Source organism: Micromys minutus (assembly GCF_963924665.1).
Source record: "Micromys minutus genome assembly, chromosome: 14".
Taxonomy (NCBI): Eukaryota; Metazoa; Chordata; class Mammalia; order Rodentia; family Muridae; genus Micromys; species Micromys minutus.
The window spans coordinates 2378127-2395675 of NC_137983.1; the positions used below are offsets into that span (position 1 = coordinate 2378127).

Below are 17549 nucleotides of genomic sequence, written 5' to 3' on the forward strand. Positions count from 1 at the left end.
AAGGCACAGAACCCCTCCCTGGCAGTGTTACCTATTTTGGAGCCCTCAAAACTCAGGGTATTTCTGGAAAAAAGTACTCATTCTGAGGGGTGACATGACAAGCTAACTTGGCTGATTTTGGGGCATATGGCTATCAAGTTGAGCGCATGTTTGAAATTTTCATTAAAAAAAAAAAAGAGCTAAAAGATCAAAGTCTAGACCCTGTGGACTTGATGAAATCTCACACCACGGAAGTAAACTAAAACGACAGCGGGTGCCTCCTTGGCTCTGGCAGCCAACAGGTGTTCTCAAAGAAGGCAGCAGGACGCATTCTTGCATGCCCTGATTCCAGAATTAGCGTCTGCATTGTAACCTGGGTCACGGCCACGGTGGACGTCGGCTGCTGCCAGAGATGCAATATGTATAACTTAAATTAAAATGTTCTAGCGCTAAAGCGGGGTTGAAAGAGATGGGAGGTACGGGGTGAGGGGGGGGGGTGATAAGCGTCGTTGGCCTTAACCCCAACTCCCTCCCACACACCCTCCGGCTTCCTCCGGGCCCAGCGGGAAGCTTCGGGGAAAGCCCCGGAACCGCCGGAAGCAGCTGGGGAGGTGGCGACCCTGGAGCCAGGGTGAGGAAGCCAGGACAGTGGAGAGCCTGTGGGAAGGGGAGTCCTGGCAAGGCGCTGGCGAATCAAGCTCACAGCCCTAGGCATTTTAAAGTTCAATTTAGTCATTCAAGCAGTTTTTAATCAAGCGATAAATTATAAACCAAGCGATTGATAAATATAAAGACAGGGGCCAGCGAGATGGTTTAGCGGGTAAAGGTTGATTACTTGAGTTTGACCCTCAAGATCCACTAGATGGAAAGAAAATCCAACTCCTGTAAATGTCCTCTGACCTCCACAAGCCCATGCCTGTGAGTGCACTCACATACAAAGTAAACAAATTATAAAGAAACTTTAAGAAACATACAGATTTATGAAATTAAAGGAATATATGTATCATATTAACATGCGTTTGGGGTTGTTATTTAGAGACAGTGTCTTATTATGGTAGCCCAGGCTAGCTCAGAATTGAGAATACAAATTTTAGCAGGAATACACTATAATGCTTTGCTGGATACATAACTGTTACAAAGACAAAAGCATTTATACACTTGGCAGAGAGGCCACTCCAGGTCTTCATTGATGGTCTGCCAGTATAGGTGTGGATGGATTAAGACTTGGCTCTGGAATGTTCTTGGAAGCCATGTTGTATCGAGTGGCTGCATTTGGTCTGCAGAGTAAGTATTTCTCAGATCTGAGCCTCAGCTTTCTCATCTGTGAAACAGCAACTGTCACCAGGGTATTCCCTGTCTTACCAGGCACAAGAATGTCACGTGTCACATGTCACGTGTCACAGCTGGGTGTGGAGCATGGGGGATCCACACGGTAATGCGGTGGGAAATTGGACAGGGCTCACAAATCAAGAGAAGCTGCCTAACTGCAGAGTGTGACACAGGAGATGGGTCACAGCTGGGGACACGCTAGAGATCCCAGCAAAAATGCCAGCCTGCCTCTTCACACCCTGAGACCCATGGAAATTTGTCCATAGTGCTGAATGTGCCTGAAATGGACGGACTCAGGTCCACCCCGCCGTGAATGGCGGGTGGAGGGCACATAAACTTCTTCCCTGCCAAGGTTCTTCGGATGACTCCTTCCCCTTATGTGACTTCACGTGAAAACTGACTAGGTCTACATCAAGGTCAGAGTGTCTGAGTCAGCAGTGACTGTGTCACAAGTGAGACAGTTATCTTGCCTCCAAGTGCCTTTGCCGATGGCCATCACTAACCCCTTCTCAGTATTGTTAACAGAAACCAACCGCCAAGTTATACATCCCACTGTGTCTAGGCGGCAGGGACTGGGGCCCAGACCTGACACCATCTCCACCCATGTGTGTGTGGTCAGAGCCTGTGGCTTCTTCACCTGTTCACTATGACGCTGGCCAGCCGGCCATGTTAGGAGGTAAAGTCCGTTCTTTTCCATCCACTCCACCCTTACCACGCTCTTAAACACAGCCAAAAACCGCACAAGCACAGCCATTCCGTGTCACTATCCAGAACCTGCGAGGTGCTCACCTGCTCCTTCCTTGTCCCACGGGGCTACTGAGCAGTCAGCTGCAGCACAGGCCCTGTCACTGGCACCAAGAACCTTTTTCAACTCTAGAATAAGAGATAAACCCCTGGGTCTAGCTGAGGAAGCCCAGTTTTTGGCTCTCAGTAACTTCTTTCAATGTTTCACCAAGGACAGACATTGCTAATCAATACCTGCACTCCACCTAGCCAGGAAACTAGCAGCCCTGCCCAACACTGCTGCTTTGTGCAGACATCACAAATCAATGGCAGGTGGATTTTCCCTAAGGATGGGCACAAGCATTAGGGTCAGAAGCTCATTCAGGTCACCATTTCTGGACTTGGCTTGGAGCCATTTAAAATTTATACTCTCAGTGAAGATGGATCAGCGATTAAGCGCACTGGCTGCTCTTCTGGATGACTTAGGTTCAATTCTTAGCACCCACATGGCAGTTCACAACTGTCTGTGTCTCCATATCCAAGGGACAGGAAACATTCACACAGACACATATGCAGGTAAAACATCAATACGCGCGCGTGTACACACACACATACACACACACACAAACACACACACACACAAAATCAAATCGTTAAAACAAAGAAACAAACAAACTTGTACTCTCCTGGCCATGTGGGCTCAGGAACCCAGGAGTCTGAGGCTGGAGGATTGCTTAGATGGAAGGCTTCCATCACCACCTCAGCTCCATTTTTTTTGTTTGGCCCACACATCACAGACACAGCCTCCAGTGGTGCCACCATCCCTGCTTGTGCCACTCCTCTCCCCCCCTGGGCCCCCCCCCCCCGTCCCTCCCCTCCCTGGTCCCTCCTCCCCGGGTCCCTCCCCCCCCCCCGTCCCTCCTCCCCTCTATCATCTTCAAAGACAGGTTTTGTAAGCTTCCTGGAGCTCCTGATTGGCATCCCAAACCCACAACTCTCTGATACCAGGGAGTGTTTGTTGAATGAAATCATGCTTCTGTCTCTTTTACCTTCCTGAGAACCTCACTCCAGTGCCTCCCCTTCACAGGGCCCCAGCGCAGTTCACCCAGGGCCCTCCAGGCCTGTGCAAGTGTCCACAGGAAAGAACAGGGACTCAACGAGGCTCAGTGAGCACAGGCAGGGACAACAGGCTCCCTGAGCCACAGTGGAGAGCTTACCTCTGTCAATTCTCTGCAGCAAGAGGCCCTGAATGACATCCCTGTAGAGACCCTCGGTGGTCAGAACCTGGCAGCCCACAGCCAGAATGTCCTCATCTGCCTCGGGCAGTTCCTAGGGCCACATGGTTAGGAGTAAGGCTAGATGCAGGGCCTGGGCTCCCCAGCCTTGGCCTGATCTGTTGGGTCCACTGGCTTGTTTTCCTCTCTGTAACATGCCATAGCATGTGTCACAGGATCAGAGATGGATTAAGGCCCACACATCTATTCCGATTCCCAAATGCTACAGTTGTGGCCCTGGAGTGTCCTGTTAGCACCTGAGACATTGTACTTGGTAGCCCCGACCTTTAGGCCCTTCCCACTGTCTCTTCCCTCAACTCCAGCCTCAGCTGACTCCTCTCTGGCCCTTAACATACGAGGTCCAGTCCCGCCCCAGGACTTTTGCACAAGTGGTTCTCCCCTGTAAACTTAGACCCGTGGAACAAGCTCCTGCATGCTCAGCAGGGCCGGGCTAGAACTCTGGGAGAGTGTGGCTAGAGCAGGCACTGGGGATGGGACCAAGATTCCCAAGAAAGCAAAGAACATGGTGGAAGCCCAAGAGAGCCCCCCACCCAACCTGGGGAGCACTCGGGTGCTCACTCACCAAGTTCCACCTCATCCCAAGCTGGCTCCACACAAAGGGCCAGAAGATTCCCAGCAGCCAGTTCCGGGCGAACCTCCCTTGAGTGGTCTCACTGTCCGAGGTGAACTTCTGTAGGGGTCACAGGCAGGCTGTGTAGTGGCCCTCAGAACTGTGGCCATGGGGACCCTTCCACATACCTCACCTTCAGCACAAGGCCCCTGACTTTCTCCAGCTGCTCAGCTGCCTGGCTGCAGTCCAGAGCTGACGTCAGACACTGGTCCGCCAGCTGCAGAAAGGTGGTAACTGCGGCCGCCATGAGCTGGAAGGTGCCAGATAACCGTTACTGCAGGACCCCTGCTGGCCTCAGATTCCTAAGGCCTGGGGCCTGCCCAGCAGCTGACCTTGGCCAGTCCCCTGCCTGTTTGTCCAGACACTAGTCTCACTCCTTCTGTCTGGGCCTCCCTGGGGGAGAGCTGCTATGCATTGTACAAACTGTGCCAGGCTCCGAGTGTCACCCAGGTCTGCTCCTTGTTCATAGCAGGGCCCAACCCTTCAGCCTTCAAAACCCGCCTTTCTTCTTTGAGACAGGACCTCACATAACCTACACTGGCCTCGGTCACTATGAAGCTGAGAATGACCCTGACATCCTGATCCTCCTGACTACCTCTTCAGTGCTAGGGCCGCCTGTTCAACCACACCACGGCCCTGACTTGCTCAAACAGCTGCTGAGCCCCCTATTGCCCTTCAGAGGTTCTGCACGCTTCAGGCTCTGCCCAGTCGTCCCCACAACCCGGGATGCCCAAAGCGCCCTCCCACTCACTCTCTTCACCTGTTGTGCAAGGTCTTGGGCCCCAAACACCAAGCTCCGCATCCCCAGGAAGCCAAAGGGTTTTGCCAGCTGGGCCAGATGGTTGTGATTCCTCTCTGCCTCCCGATAGCAGACCTGCATCAGCTCTGGGTCCCATGGTATCTCCCCAAATTCATAAACCTAGGTGTGCAAAAACTATCCTAGGCTTCTGATACAGACAACGGACAAGCCACTGCTGGCCCACGTACTAACCTCCCTGCGCAGCCGAGTGCCAGAAGGGTTCTTGCGAAGGTAGTGACAAAGCCGGTCCATCCCCTGGATAAGAAGGGTCCGAACAGCTTGGAGCGTGGCTTCCATGAGGCTCAGCAGCACCAGGGTAAGCTGGGGCAGTTTCGGGTCCACCTTCTGACACAGGCATGTCTCTAGTGTGTCCTGGACCTCGGCTGAGGGTAGATGTGATTTCCCCACCAGGCACTCAGAGGATGCAAAGACCTCAGCTGGGCCAGCTGGATACTCACTTTACAGCTGGGGAAACTGAGGCTAGGAGCAGTGAGACCTGGCCCAAAGGCGTAGGCAGGGGAAGTGGAAGGAGATTCAAACCCACGTCACGTTTATTGAGCAGTAGAACAGATCCTGCAAGGCCATAGCTACCTCCTGCCTCGCTACTTGGCCCAAATTTAACAATCGCTCCAAGCTCCAGGCCCCGCCCTCTCGCGCCGCGCCCTTCTTAGGATCCAGCAGGTAACTCTAAACCCCATCTGCGACTTCCCCAAGTTTAGATCCCAGGCCCTGCTCCTTCATCAGGGCAAGTGCCTTCCTCCCTACTAGCTCCAGGATATCCTCCCTTGCTAGCAGGTCCACCTCTGAAAACTGCCGGCCCGCTCCCGGCAGGTCACGCCCCTAATATTCATAACCCCGCCCTTCGGCCTCTTGCTCCATCACTCCCAGGCTCCGACACCCCCATCCTGCTCACCTGGAGGCCTTCTCGCCCTCACTTCCCCCGGGACTTCTAGCTCCACCTCTCACCTGTGGCCCCTCCCCTAATCCCAGGCCCCCATTCTCATCCCACCCCTCTCACCTTCTATTCTCCGGGCCCCGAGTGCGCGCTGTTGCAGGATCTGCTCAAGGTCTGCGCGCACCATCCTCTCTAGAGCCGCCAGCAGTGCGTCCTTTTCTGGCTGGAAGGCACGCAGCCCCGAGGATACCCAGGCCAGGACGGTCGCGTGCACGGCGTCGAGGAACTGCAGAGTTCGAAGGCAGCTTGGGTGAGCACGTGGGTCCTAGGGCGGTCCCCTCCCTTTCTCGTCCCCTCGCCACGCTCCGCTCCGCACCTCCGCGCAGGCCCGGGCTCGGGCGCGTCCCGCACCGCGCAGGCCTCGGAGCGTCTGTGCTCGCAGCGCGGGCAACAGCTCCCGCATCAGCTCGGCGCTCAGCACCTGCAGGGGAGGCGTGGGACTGTTGGGGGGCGGACGGCGGAACGCGCCCGGGATCTACTGGACACCGCTCACCTCCGCGTCGGAGCCCAGGGTCGCGTCGTCTCCACCAGCGTAGCCCCGGCGTCGTCGATAGAGCCGGACGGCGTCCAGGAAGGCGCAGGCTGCGGGCGCCCGGCTGCGCTGCAGGACTGAAGGCGCGTTCAACCGCGCGCTGCGCTCAGGGAGCCCCGCACCTCCGCCCCTCTAACTCCCGACCCTTCCCACCCGCACCCCGCTGCTCCCGCGACGCACCGGTGGCTCTCAGACGAATAGCACCCTGCAGGCCGAGCCTCCAGTCGCGCTGCGTCCCCCGAGAGCCAGCACAGAAACAGAGGTGAGCCCGGAAGGGGTGCACGAGGAAGAGCGGGAAGCTCACGGGCTCCTCCAGCACTCGCAGCGGCTCCTCCTGGGCAAGGTCTCCTGAAAACAAGACGAGAGGTTTATTCTCTTAGGACAGCAGCCTGAAAGAGCCCGGTGTAGAGTGTCCTGTCATCTGATTGCTACTTACAGGCCGGTCTAGAAGTCTGGAAAACCACAGAGCAGAAGCTCTGAGGCATCTCATTGGGGCAGGTGTGAAGGGGACAGAAACTGGAAGGCCGGGATCCCAGTGGGCTTATACACCGGCCCAAACCTGCCACTGCTGCCTACTGTGTCTGTCTCCTTGCAGGATTACTGACACTGCATATTATATTTTAAAAATTACCTTTAATTACCTGTAAGCCTCTCTCCCCCCCCTCCCCCCTCCTTCTTTCTCCCCCACCCTTCTCTCTCTGTGTTGTGTGTGCAGACACCCGAGGTCAGAGGCATCAGATCCACAGGAGCCAAACTCAAATCCACTGAGTCATCTTTCTAGCCGCCCCCCCCCCCAAAATTTAATTTTGTTTTTGTTGGTTTGGTTTGGTTTTAATTTTGAGACAAGAGTTTCTCTATGTAGCCCTGACTGTCCTGGAACTCACTCTGTAGACCAGACTTTCCTCTGTCTCAGAGATTCACCTGCCTCCGAACGCTCCACCACACCTGACTTTCATTTTAAAACGTGTTTACTTTATTTCATGTGTAGGAATGTTTTCCCAGTCTGTATGTGTGCACATCAAGGGCATGCCTGGTGGCTGCAGAGGTCAGAAGAGGGCTTCAGTTACTGGGGTTACATCTGGTTGTGACCCACCATGTACCTGTGGCAGCATGAGGCTCGCTGTGCAGAGCAGGCTGGCCTCGAACTCGCCCTGCCTCCGCCTCCCTGTGCACCCCCAGCACTACTTTTGCTTTGCTCCTTAGTTTGCTCTTTGGGTTTTGCTCCACTGACTGACCTCCTCCCAGGAACAGTGGGTGCGTCTTTCCTTCCCAAAGATGCTCACTCAAGAATCAGTGCCACCAAGGGACGGGTGGCATATCTGCAGACACGTTGGGAGTCACACACAGTGTGGGTAGGAAATTGCTACCGGTGCAGGCCCAGGGCAGCTTCAAGAAATGCACAGGCATGGTGGAATGGCCAAAGGACGGAGAGGAAGGGAGGCGACTAAGGGGACCCAGAGGTCCTTACCAGAGGAGCTGGGGCAGATGTCATCCAAAACACAGAGGTATTCACGCTGGGATGTGAGCAGTATATACCCGGTCAGAGCTGCGGAGCCCAGTGGACGGCCCCCAGACTCATACTCCTGTGACCAAATACATGAGACCAAACTGGCTACCAATCTCCAGTCAGGAGGCAAGTCAACAAGAACTCACACAGCTCACAACATAATCCACGACCCATCCATAGATCATCTGCAACTCAACCTTGCCTGTTATTGCCCAGGGCTCCACCCCTTGGCCACGCCCCCAGCCCCTCACTGGGGAATTCTAGGCAGGAGCTCCACCCCTGAGCCACGCCCCAGCCCTCTCACTGGGGAATTCTAGGCAGTAGCTCCACCCCTGTGCCACGCCCCCAGCCCCTCACTGGGGGATTCTAGGCAGGGGCTCCACCCCTGAGCCACGCCCCCAGCCCCTCACTGGGAGATTCTGGGCAGGGACTCTGGTTGTCCACTGACCTCCTTATGACTGAACCATTCTAGACGTCCATCTCCACGCAGAACACAGAAGGTAGGTTGCCACTGGGGCGGGTGGCCCTGCAGCAGGGTCAAGGGTCCTTGGTGCTCCCTGACTCGAGGCAGCTTCTGCAATGGGATGCTAGCTATGGCTGGAGCAGATTTGGGGGTTGCTTGAACTCTTCAGTTTGGTCACATACCAGCAACATTCCCAAAGCTCAAAAGCAGCAGCTACTATCCAGACCCTGTTAGGTCAGCACTGGGAAGGCTGAGGCAGGAGCATCAGGAGGAATTCAAGGTCAGCCTCAGCTACACAGCAGATTCAAAACTAGCCCAGCTACAAGACATTTCATCTCAAAACGAAAACAATTTTAGCAGGTATGGGTGAAGCCCTGCATGGGACAGGGAAAGTCCCCAGAGGCGGGGTCTCTGTCCACAGAGCCTCCCCTCAGCAAGGAGGAAAAGGAGCCAGTGGGAAATCCCACGTTCCAATAGCACCTTGCTGTGTGGTCTTCAGGTGCTCACTCCACCTCTCTGGTCCTGAATTTCTTCATCAGTCAAAGACTCTCCCAAGATAGGGGACAGATGGGGGCTCTGGGAATCTATTAATAGCTACAGTTCTAGGCTGTTAGATCTCAGTAAGAACCTCTGAGCAGAAAGCCTACAGGCATGGGACAAGAGGGACAAGGGGACAAAAAACAGGGGGTCTTATTGAAGAATGCTTGTCTGGAATGGTGGTTGCAACATGGGACAGACACACCACAAGCTGGGAGCCCCCCTCAGATTAGCGTGTCTTTGCCAACCTCAGGACTTTTGCACATGCTGTGCCCCTGCAGGGAATTCACTTCCTCAAGCCTCTTCTGCCTGCCTTCACCTCCAGAGCCTCCTGGTCCATCTGTGCAAAGGCCCTCCCCAGCTCCACACACAGTCTCTCATGTCTGCACCACCGAGAACACGAGAGACAACCACAGCGGGGACCCCAGGTTCCCTGCGGGACGGACTCATCCCTGGTGGTACGCACTTTGGTGTGGGACAGCTGGCATCCGGCTGGCTCCTGGGGTCCCAGCTCCTGGGAAATGTGCCTAAGCACAGCCGCAGCCAGCTGTCTGCGGTAACAGGGCAGGAAGGTCCTCAGCAGGCCGTCCACCTGACCTGTAGGGAGAAGGGACCAGCAATGTGACCAGGGCCCCTGCCTATCATCCCAGGGCCATCTGGCTCTCTGGTGTAGCCAGAACCAGTGAGTGCCGGTGTAGACCACGCCTCAGTGAATAAGGTGGAAGGCAGGCTCAGAGGACAGATGTTAATCACACGCACATGTGCACACACAAAGGTCTTTCATCCAAATATATCGCTGCATCTCAGGAGAATGAGGCCCAGAGTGGGCAATTTATTCACCTAGTGGCACAGAGCAAATTACAGACAGTTGCACAGGTAACTGTCAATCCTGGGGCTTGGAGAGGTGATCGGCAGCACACGCTGGGTTTTGCATGAGCTGTTTCCCTTCCCAAATGCTGTTCCCACACTCACTGGTAACCACACACCCTCCTCCAGCCTACCCACCTCCCTTGGGAACACCCACCAAGTCCTGCTGGTCCGGACGCCCTCCCGCATCCCAGTGTGGGACAGGACAGGGATCTGAAGGTCAGCCTGGCCTTGGCTTTTCTCCCACTGAGCTAAGCCTGACTCCAGTCTTAGTGTCCCTGCAGACAGACTTCCTCAGAGACCCCTTCCGCCTGCCTGTGCCACCACCCCACCCTCAATGACCCCTTCCGCCTGCCTGTGCCACCACCCCACCCTCAGTGACCCCTTCCGCCTGCCTGTGCCACCACCCCACCCTCAGTGACCCCTTCTGCCTGCCTGTGCCACCACCCCACCCTCAGAGACCCCTTCTGCCTGCCTGTGCCACCACCCCACCCTCAGTGACCCCTTCCGCCTGCCTGTGCCACCACCCCACCCTCAGTGACCCCTTCCGCCTGCCTGTGCCACCACCCCACCCTCAGTGACCCCTTCTGCCTGCCTGTGCCACCACCCCACCCTCAGAGACCCCTTCTGCCTGCCTTTGCCACCACCCCACCCTCAGAGACCCCTTCTGCCTGCCTGTGCCACCACCCCACCCTCAGTGGGCCCCAGCTTCCACCAAAAATAAAAACCTTCACACTTCACTTTGTTTTGTCTTAAGACAGGGTTGCATGTAGCCTGGGTTGTCTTGGAACTCACTCTTGTAGACCAGGCTGGCCTCAAACTCACAGAGATCCCCCTGCCTCTGCCTCCCAAGCCTGGGACAGCAGGTGTGCAGTGCTGTACTCAGCTACTTGAATATTTCATTTAAGTCTGCAGTCCTCCAGAGCCAGGTACGACGGCAATGACACGTGCCTTTGATCTGAGTTTGAGGCCAGCCTGGTCTACACTGAGCTACAGGACAGCCATGGAGACACAGAGAAACCCTGTCTTGAAAAAACGAACAACAACAACAAAAAAAAAAAAAAAAGAATCTGAAATCTTCCAACACAAGCCCACCCCTGGCAAGACCAGAGACAGTTACAGTAATGAACCCAGTATTGGTACCAGGAGCCCATGCCCGTGTGGCCTCCCAAGCAGAGGCAGCATAACCCGACCCTGTCCTATGCTCACCCCGAAGCTGCTGCCGCTGCCGCTTGCCCAGGGGGCAGGAAGGCTGTGCTCCCATCCTGCCACCATACAGAGCCGTCTGGGGTCCCTCTGCTCAGGATGCTGGGTGGCAGCTGAGAGGCCCAAGTGCCAGGAGGGCATGTATGGTCGTCTGGTGCCACGCTCCACCCTCTGTCTGCACCTGCCTCCTCCTGGCCTCTGGGGACAAGCTGGACCAAGACTGGTGGTTTCTGTCAGGGGTAAAGGGGACAGCCCCAGGGGAGACCAAGGGAGTGTGGGAAGGAACAACACCCTGGCACAGGTGGGTGGGGTGGCACATCTCTGCCATCCCAGCCCTCAGGAAGCAGAGACAGGAAGATGGGGAGTTTAGGTCACAGAGGCCAGCCTGGGCTACGTGAAGTCCTATCTCTGGAAGCCAAAGGAATGGATTGCTGACTGAACGATGAACAATCAGGAGAGTAGGTTATCCTCCTGTAGCCTGCCCACGGGGTATGATGCTCTCTTAGGCAGCTTCCTTTTCTCTTCCCTGGCCGGAGGCTGGATGAGATGGCTGAGGTATATGCAGCCACCTTGGAGCACAAGGCAGAGCCTATGCATTAACGGCAAAGCAGTAAAGTCCCTCTTGAGGCAGGGTCACAGGAGGTAACAGACGTCCCACACAGTGCTAACATGGGGTCCTCACACCTACACCACTTTCCTTTCTCAGGGTGTCTTGGCCTCTGCTCCTGGCTGTTGGGTGGGTGGCACCTGCTCTTGTAAAAGTCCCCAGGAGAACGTTCCACTGTGTGTTCTGTTGGCTTCTGTCCCAGCCACTTCCTCTTTGTCACAGCTGAGGAGCCCTCAGATACCAGACTTCTAAAGAAACTGCATATTTGTGGGTCTGGCCCCTGCCCTTCTAATCTACCTGCCAACTAGGCTCAGCGTGTGCCTGGCTTGTCTTACCTTCAAGAGGGGATGCTCCTTCACACTCCCTCAGCCAATCCCACCAGCCTCCTCTCCTAGGTCCCTGGAACTGGTAGGGGACAGGAGAACAGGTAAGCCAATGGTGCACTTCATGCTCCAAGGTGGCTGCTTCTATTCCAGCCATCACATCCAGCCCGTGTGCCCACATCTCAGTCTTTGCAAGAGAGAAAACTGTCTAAGAGAGCATCTTAAACACTTCTCCCATTGGTTATGTGACCCTGTGGCACCACAGGAGAAGCTTAAGGTAACTCAAAGGAGACAGTGCATCCTCACAGGGCCTTGAAGGCACTGGCTGGGCACCAGGTGAACCCAGGCACGTGTCCATTTCCCTTCACCATGGCTGGAACACAAGCAGCCACTTTGGACCGCGAGTTCCCCGGTACCCGGTGAGTTGGTTCTGATGTGGAACAGTGCGTACACTGCCGGACCAGAAGTCAGGGCTGCACTTGTGACGCTCTGTGCGCTTTGCCCTGTCGGCCCGGCCCGGCCCAGCCCCGCCATCCGTCACAAAAAAACCACAGGGACCAGAGTTCCAGCAAAGCTGTTTAATCCGCAGCTAGTCCGCTTCCAGAGCCCCGGTGGCCCGAAGTGCCCACGCGTGCGTGGCGCGGCCCCTACAATGTGGAATGCTTCTCGAAGGGCACAGACAGCAGACGTGCAGCGGCCTCGTCCAGGAACCAGCAGAGGGCGCCCGTGCGCGGCTGCACCATGGCGGCGGGCAGCGTGCCCTCCTTGTCTTCCAGGATGCGCTGTGTGCAAGACCGGGACCTGTCTCAGATGCTGCGCCGAGCCAGTCGGAGCTTGCACTGGGCATCTGTTCGGTTTGTGGACGGGGTACCCACGGTTTCTTGCTCTACGCTCCGCTTCGCACACCGTGGGCTCCAAAGCTTCACGGTGTGGAATAGGATTTGCTTCAGGTTTTTATTAGGTGGCCGGGCCTCTTCTAGCACGGTCTGCCCTTGAACATGCTATGTAGCCAAGGATTCCTCCTTTCTGCTTCCCCGGAATGCAGACAACAGGGGGACTGAACTCAGGCTGTCAGGCTTGGGAACAAGCACCTTTACCCACTAAGACATCTTGCCCCATCCCTGCCTCCCATTTTTTGCCTTTTTTAAAAAAATGATTTATTTCTATTTCATGTGTATGGGTGTTGTTCCTACATGTATTTCTGTGCACCATGAGCATGTCTGGTGCCCACAGAGGCCAGAGGATGGCGCTGGAGCTACAGGTGGTTGTGAACGGAACTCAGGTCTTCTAAAAGGTACTTCTCACCAGTTGGTAGCTGTCTCCCCCCCCACCCCCTTTAAATGTGTTTGTCTAGTGTCCTGCTTTCTCACCCTCTACCTTATTCTCTTCCTTCATCCAGAGTCCCTCACTGAGCCTGGAGCTAGACCATCAGCCAAAAAGCCTCAGCATCCTGTTTGTGAAGGAGTTAGAGACATACATGGCCTCACCTGGCATTTACGGGAGGGGGGGGAGGAAGGGAACTTTACCCCAGGGTCCTGGCCTTCTTGGTGACTCCCCTCTCGAATTCTGGAAGCATGTCTGGCCTGAATTCCATGAACACCCCTGGCTGACCTCCCCTTACCTTCAGCACAGATGCCTTGCCTTCTCCTGTGGCCACGAATATGACACTTTGGGCTGCGTTCAGCACAGGAAATGTCAGAGTCACCCTCTGTGGAGGTGGCTTTGGGGAGTCACTGATGGGAGCCACAATCTTCTCCCGCTCCTGGGGAAGGCAGCCAGGTAAGAACAGGCCTTTCTACCCTTCTGTTGTTTGTGGCACTGGGATGGAACCAGTCCCCAGGCTCCAGACACCAAGTTTACGATGCCTACAGGGTTTCCTGTTAGTCTTTTGGGTTTCTGAGGCAGGGCCTTATTCAGTGTCCAGGTGACCCTCAGCTTTACAGCAAGTGCTGGGACAACAGACATGGACCACCATGACAGCAGGACATGCACCACCATGACCACAGGACATGCACCGCCATGACCGCAGGAGCTGATGCTCTGCAGGGTGGGGCTGAGGGACAGGATGCTCGGATACCCAGAAGAAAGACTGACACAGGTGCACCAGGACTAGGAGGGTGTTCCCCGGGCTCACCTGTAGGAGGGGATGGCCAGGGAAGAGCGAACAGGTGTGGCCATCAGGGCCAATTCCCAGGATCAGCAGGTCAAACACAGGGACAGCGTCTCCTTGGAAGGCCTGACAGGAGGAGTGGGTCAAGTGTGCAGAGCTCAGAGGTAACACATAAAGAAGCCGAAACCAGGTTTCTATCTCAACTTCAACCACCTTCCACTGCCAATGTCACTCCTCAGGGGCCTGCTCAGCACACTTCCTACACAGAGCAGCTTCAACATAGCCTGAAGACTGTAGGGTTTTTTGAGGGTAAGAATCACCCTCCAGCCTAAGCTGGCCTGAACTCTCAATAAGCCTCCTGCCTTAGTCTCCCAAATGCTGGGGGTCACAGATGTGCTACCACAGCAGACTAATCCAGTCTGGAGACTTGTCAGGTCTGCAGATGAGTGTCCCTGAGCTGTGAAGCCCCAGCCCGAGTCTCCCCTCCATGGCTGTCCCCAGGCAGTCACTGCTGCCAGTCTTTTCCAAGTGTCCTGGGACCCACCTGCCTCAGTTTCCTGGCATAGTCCTCTGCAGCGTCCTCCACGGGTAGGGCAGGGTCGATGGTGAGGACCTGGCTGTCTGGGATGGGCAGCTTTGAGAGCAGGTGTGTCTGTGGAAGGGGAAGGCAGTCAGCGGGTAACAAGGCTGTAGAGTAGATGCCTGGCCCAGTTCTGCCCAAACAGGGACTTGCTTAAAGCCAGGAGCCCTAAGTCACACCGTACTCTGCTCCTCGGTCTGGTTGACTCTTCAGCGTGCCGCAGGCTCCTCCAATCAGGAACTCGGCCTGCATCGAGCACCCAGCTGCACCTGACTATACGGAGGTGACCCCAGAAGATGGCTGTGATGAACTCTGAGACACCTTACCCGTGTCTCCATGGCTGGCGCTTGTGGTAAAGTCAGCTCAGTAGAGCTATGCCAGGGAGAGGCTGGGGGCAAATGTTAGAATGCCAGGACGTTGTGCCCTAGACAGGGGTGCTAGGGACTCTAACCATTGCTCAGGGCGCTGAGGAGCCCGAATGAAGGACAGAGCACAGGGCTCCAGACTGAGGGCCACAGGAAGTGTGTGAGCCAGGAAGGCAGGGGTAAACTGGCTGCTGAGTCCACTCTCCACGGCTCCTGTTGCAGCCCATTGTGCAAGACGCCTGATGCTCAGTGTAAGGATGGACATCCCTGTCAACAGACTCCACCTGGTGGTGAAATCCCGCTTCTCTCAGAGACCCAGCTTTTAGCTGTGTCTGCTCAGAGGGACCTACTTAAGGATCTTAGCTTTATTTCTCTTGGGTGGGCAGCATAAAATGGTCTGATGTAGCGCAGGCTGGCCTCCAACTGGGTAGCTGAGGATGACCTTGAATTCCTGATCCTCCAGCCTCTACTTTCTCACTGCACGATGACAGGTCTGCACCGACATTCCTGGTTTATATGACGCTGGAAATACAGCATTCTAGGCAAGCACAATACCAACTGGGCTACAAGCACCCTAGCAACTGAGCCTTGTGCTAGTACCCACGGCCCACTGTTTAGTGACGTTACTGGGCAGGCACTGTGTTCAGACTGGTGCAGTTTCAAGCCCCTTGATGAGTGCCAAGGAGACATGAATCCTGTTTCCCCACCTTGAAGTGTAATGGCCCTTCCCCTGCTTCAGAGCCCATTAACGGGGCCAGCTTCCCCTAGGAGGTGGTGGTAGTCATCCAAGTGTGCTCAGAGCTCAATACTCCATGCCTTAGTTTCCCTGTGTGTGAGGCAGGGACCTCTGTACACTACAGGGCGCCTGGTGGCCATCACATCCCAGGCTGCTGGGAGGCGACGTAAAAGAAAAGAAAACGAGGCCCAACACACCCTGGACACTACAGGCCGACTGAGCGCACTAACAGCCAGCCATGACCCACGGAGGCCCCACAGCCGAGGTACGGCCCTCAGGAAGATACGGAAGGCCCGTCAGGCTGGACTTGGATGGACATCACTGCGCATCCAGCAAGACCCCGTGGGGTCCGGAGCCCGCGAATAGGCGTCGAAGAAGCTCCTGGCGTTTTCTCCGCAAGCTGAGCCCTAGCTCGGCATGGCACACTTTTCCTCAGCGGACTGAGCAGACTCCGCATGGCCCACGGCGGTACTCGTAGCCTGCGTTTCCACGGCAGGCTGAGCCAACTTCGTGTGGCCCAATGCGGCCCCCGTAGCCCGGGCGGTGCGCGCCCCCGCAGCGCTCACCCGGTAGAGGCCGTACGTGCTCTCGGCGTGGTCGAAAGGCACGAGACGCTCGTCGCAGAAGCCGAGCGTCCAGCGAGCAAAGCTGGCGGGCCCGGCGGGAGCGGCGGCAGCGGGCAGGTCTCGGGCCAGCATGGAGACCAGGCTGCCACCTGACAGGCCAAGCGCGAAGCGACCGCGGCTCCCTTCCAGGCAGCTCGCGGCTCGCTGCGCCACTAGCTGCGCCAGCGACGCACCCAGCTCCTGCGGGCTGGAGAAGACCGAGATGAGACCGGGCACGGGTGCGGCCATGGCGGCAGGGAGGCGGCGGTGCTCCCGGCAGAGGCCAGTACGCCAGTGCGCCTGCGCGACGGCGGAGCTGCCATGGGTCCGAGCACTTTGAGCCAAGGCCGTAGGCGCATGTGCAGTTGCGCAGATGAAGCTTCGCCGGGGCCGGGCTAGCGGGTAGTTCCCGAAACCACAGGGTTCCCCAGGGCTTTGGGGTGGGTGGTGGGCGGGCAGTCCACAGTGCTTCCCTGAGCGGGACACTCCTTGTTGGCCCGATGTCTCGCACTTTATTTAGTTTTTGAGCTGGAGTTATGTAGCTCCGGCTGGCCTGACGCTCCCGATCGTCCTTCCTCGATGGGAGGGCTGGGGTGACATGCACTCTTGAGGGTGTAGCGGGTTTCCGGGGTGAGGTTGGATGCACAGAGTACTCCAGCTGCAGCGTGATAGGTCAATAAGCCAGGCGTGCTGGCTAATACTTATGCTAGCCCTCAGATGGCAAAGGCAGAAGGCTAGCCCGGAGTCAGAGGCCGGGTTAAGTAGTGGGGTCCTGTCACACACACCCGTGACGTCCCTGTGCCTGCACGACTCTCCCCATGTTCGCCTATCCTGGCGGTCGCCCCTTCTCTGTGTTACTCAAGCGGATGCAGCGGTTTATAGGCCCTTCGTTCACAGTTGCCCGAGGCTGAAAGAGGACTCCCCGAGACAACCGCAGCACGACAGTTGAACATCTGCTGCATTTGGATGCGAAACTGCCCCCATTCGTGTGCTTAAACAGGTGGCTCTCAGTCGCCTGTACTGTTTTAGGAAAATACGGAAACTTTGGGACTGTTAAGAGCTTTGACCCAAGTAGATCAGTCAGAGGGTGACAGCTACTTCCACCGTGCAACCTCCCTCTGTTTCCTCTCTTTTAATATTTATTTATTTAATGCACATTTAAGACACTGTAGCTGTCTTCAGACACCAGAAGAGGTCATCATATCTCCATTACAGATGGTTGTGAGCCACCATGTGGTTGCTAGGAATTGAACTCAGGACCTCTGGAAGAGCAGTCGGTGCTCTTAACCACTGAGCCATCTCTCCAGCCCCTGTTTCCTCTCTTAATTTACTCCTTTATTTTTGCTTAATTTATTTTTTAAATGAGCATGGCTGTTTGTCCCGCATGAGTATCTCTGGACCAAGTGCGTGCAGAGGCCAGG

At 56.0% G+C, this 17549-nt stretch overlaps 2 protein-coding genes across 2 annotated transcripts; both read right to left on the reverse strand.

Annotated features, from left to right (window-relative positions):
• Positions 1 to 357: 357 nt before the first annotated feature.
• NIBAN3 (niban apoptosis regulator 3) lies at positions 358 to 10860 on the reverse strand (the record flags this gene model as incomplete). Its single annotated transcript, XM_080928598.1, has 16 exons — positions 358 to 428; positions 520 to 636; positions 2098 to 2181; positions 3249 to 3360; positions 3889 to 3996; positions 4070 to 4186; positions 4697 to 4855; positions 4928 to 5118; positions 5754 to 5916; positions 6007 to 6111; positions 6184 to 6299; positions 6403 to 6570; positions 7691 to 7805; positions 8178 to 8303; positions 9196 to 9326; positions 10806 to 10860. The coding sequence occupies 16 exons, from the start codon at positions 10858 to 10860 to the stop codon at positions 358 to 360; spliced, it is 1938 nt and encodes a 645-aa protein (XP_080784724.1).
• A 1459-nt stretch (positions 10861 to 12319) lies between these two features.
• On the reverse strand, positions 12320 to 16443 carry PGLS (6-phosphogluconolactonase). The gene is made up of 5 exons (XM_080928864.1): positions 16090 to 16443; positions 14387 to 14494; positions 13867 to 13968; positions 13354 to 13494; positions 12320 to 12514 (listed from the first exon to the last, which is right to left on the reverse strand). The coding sequence occupies exons 1-5, from the start codon at positions 16375 to 16377 to the stop codon at positions 12380 to 12382; spliced, it is 774 nt and encodes a 257-aa protein (XP_080784990.1). The 5' UTR covers positions 16378 to 16443; the 3' UTR covers positions 12320 to 12379.
• Between the last annotated feature and the right edge of the window lie 1106 nt (positions 16444 to 17549).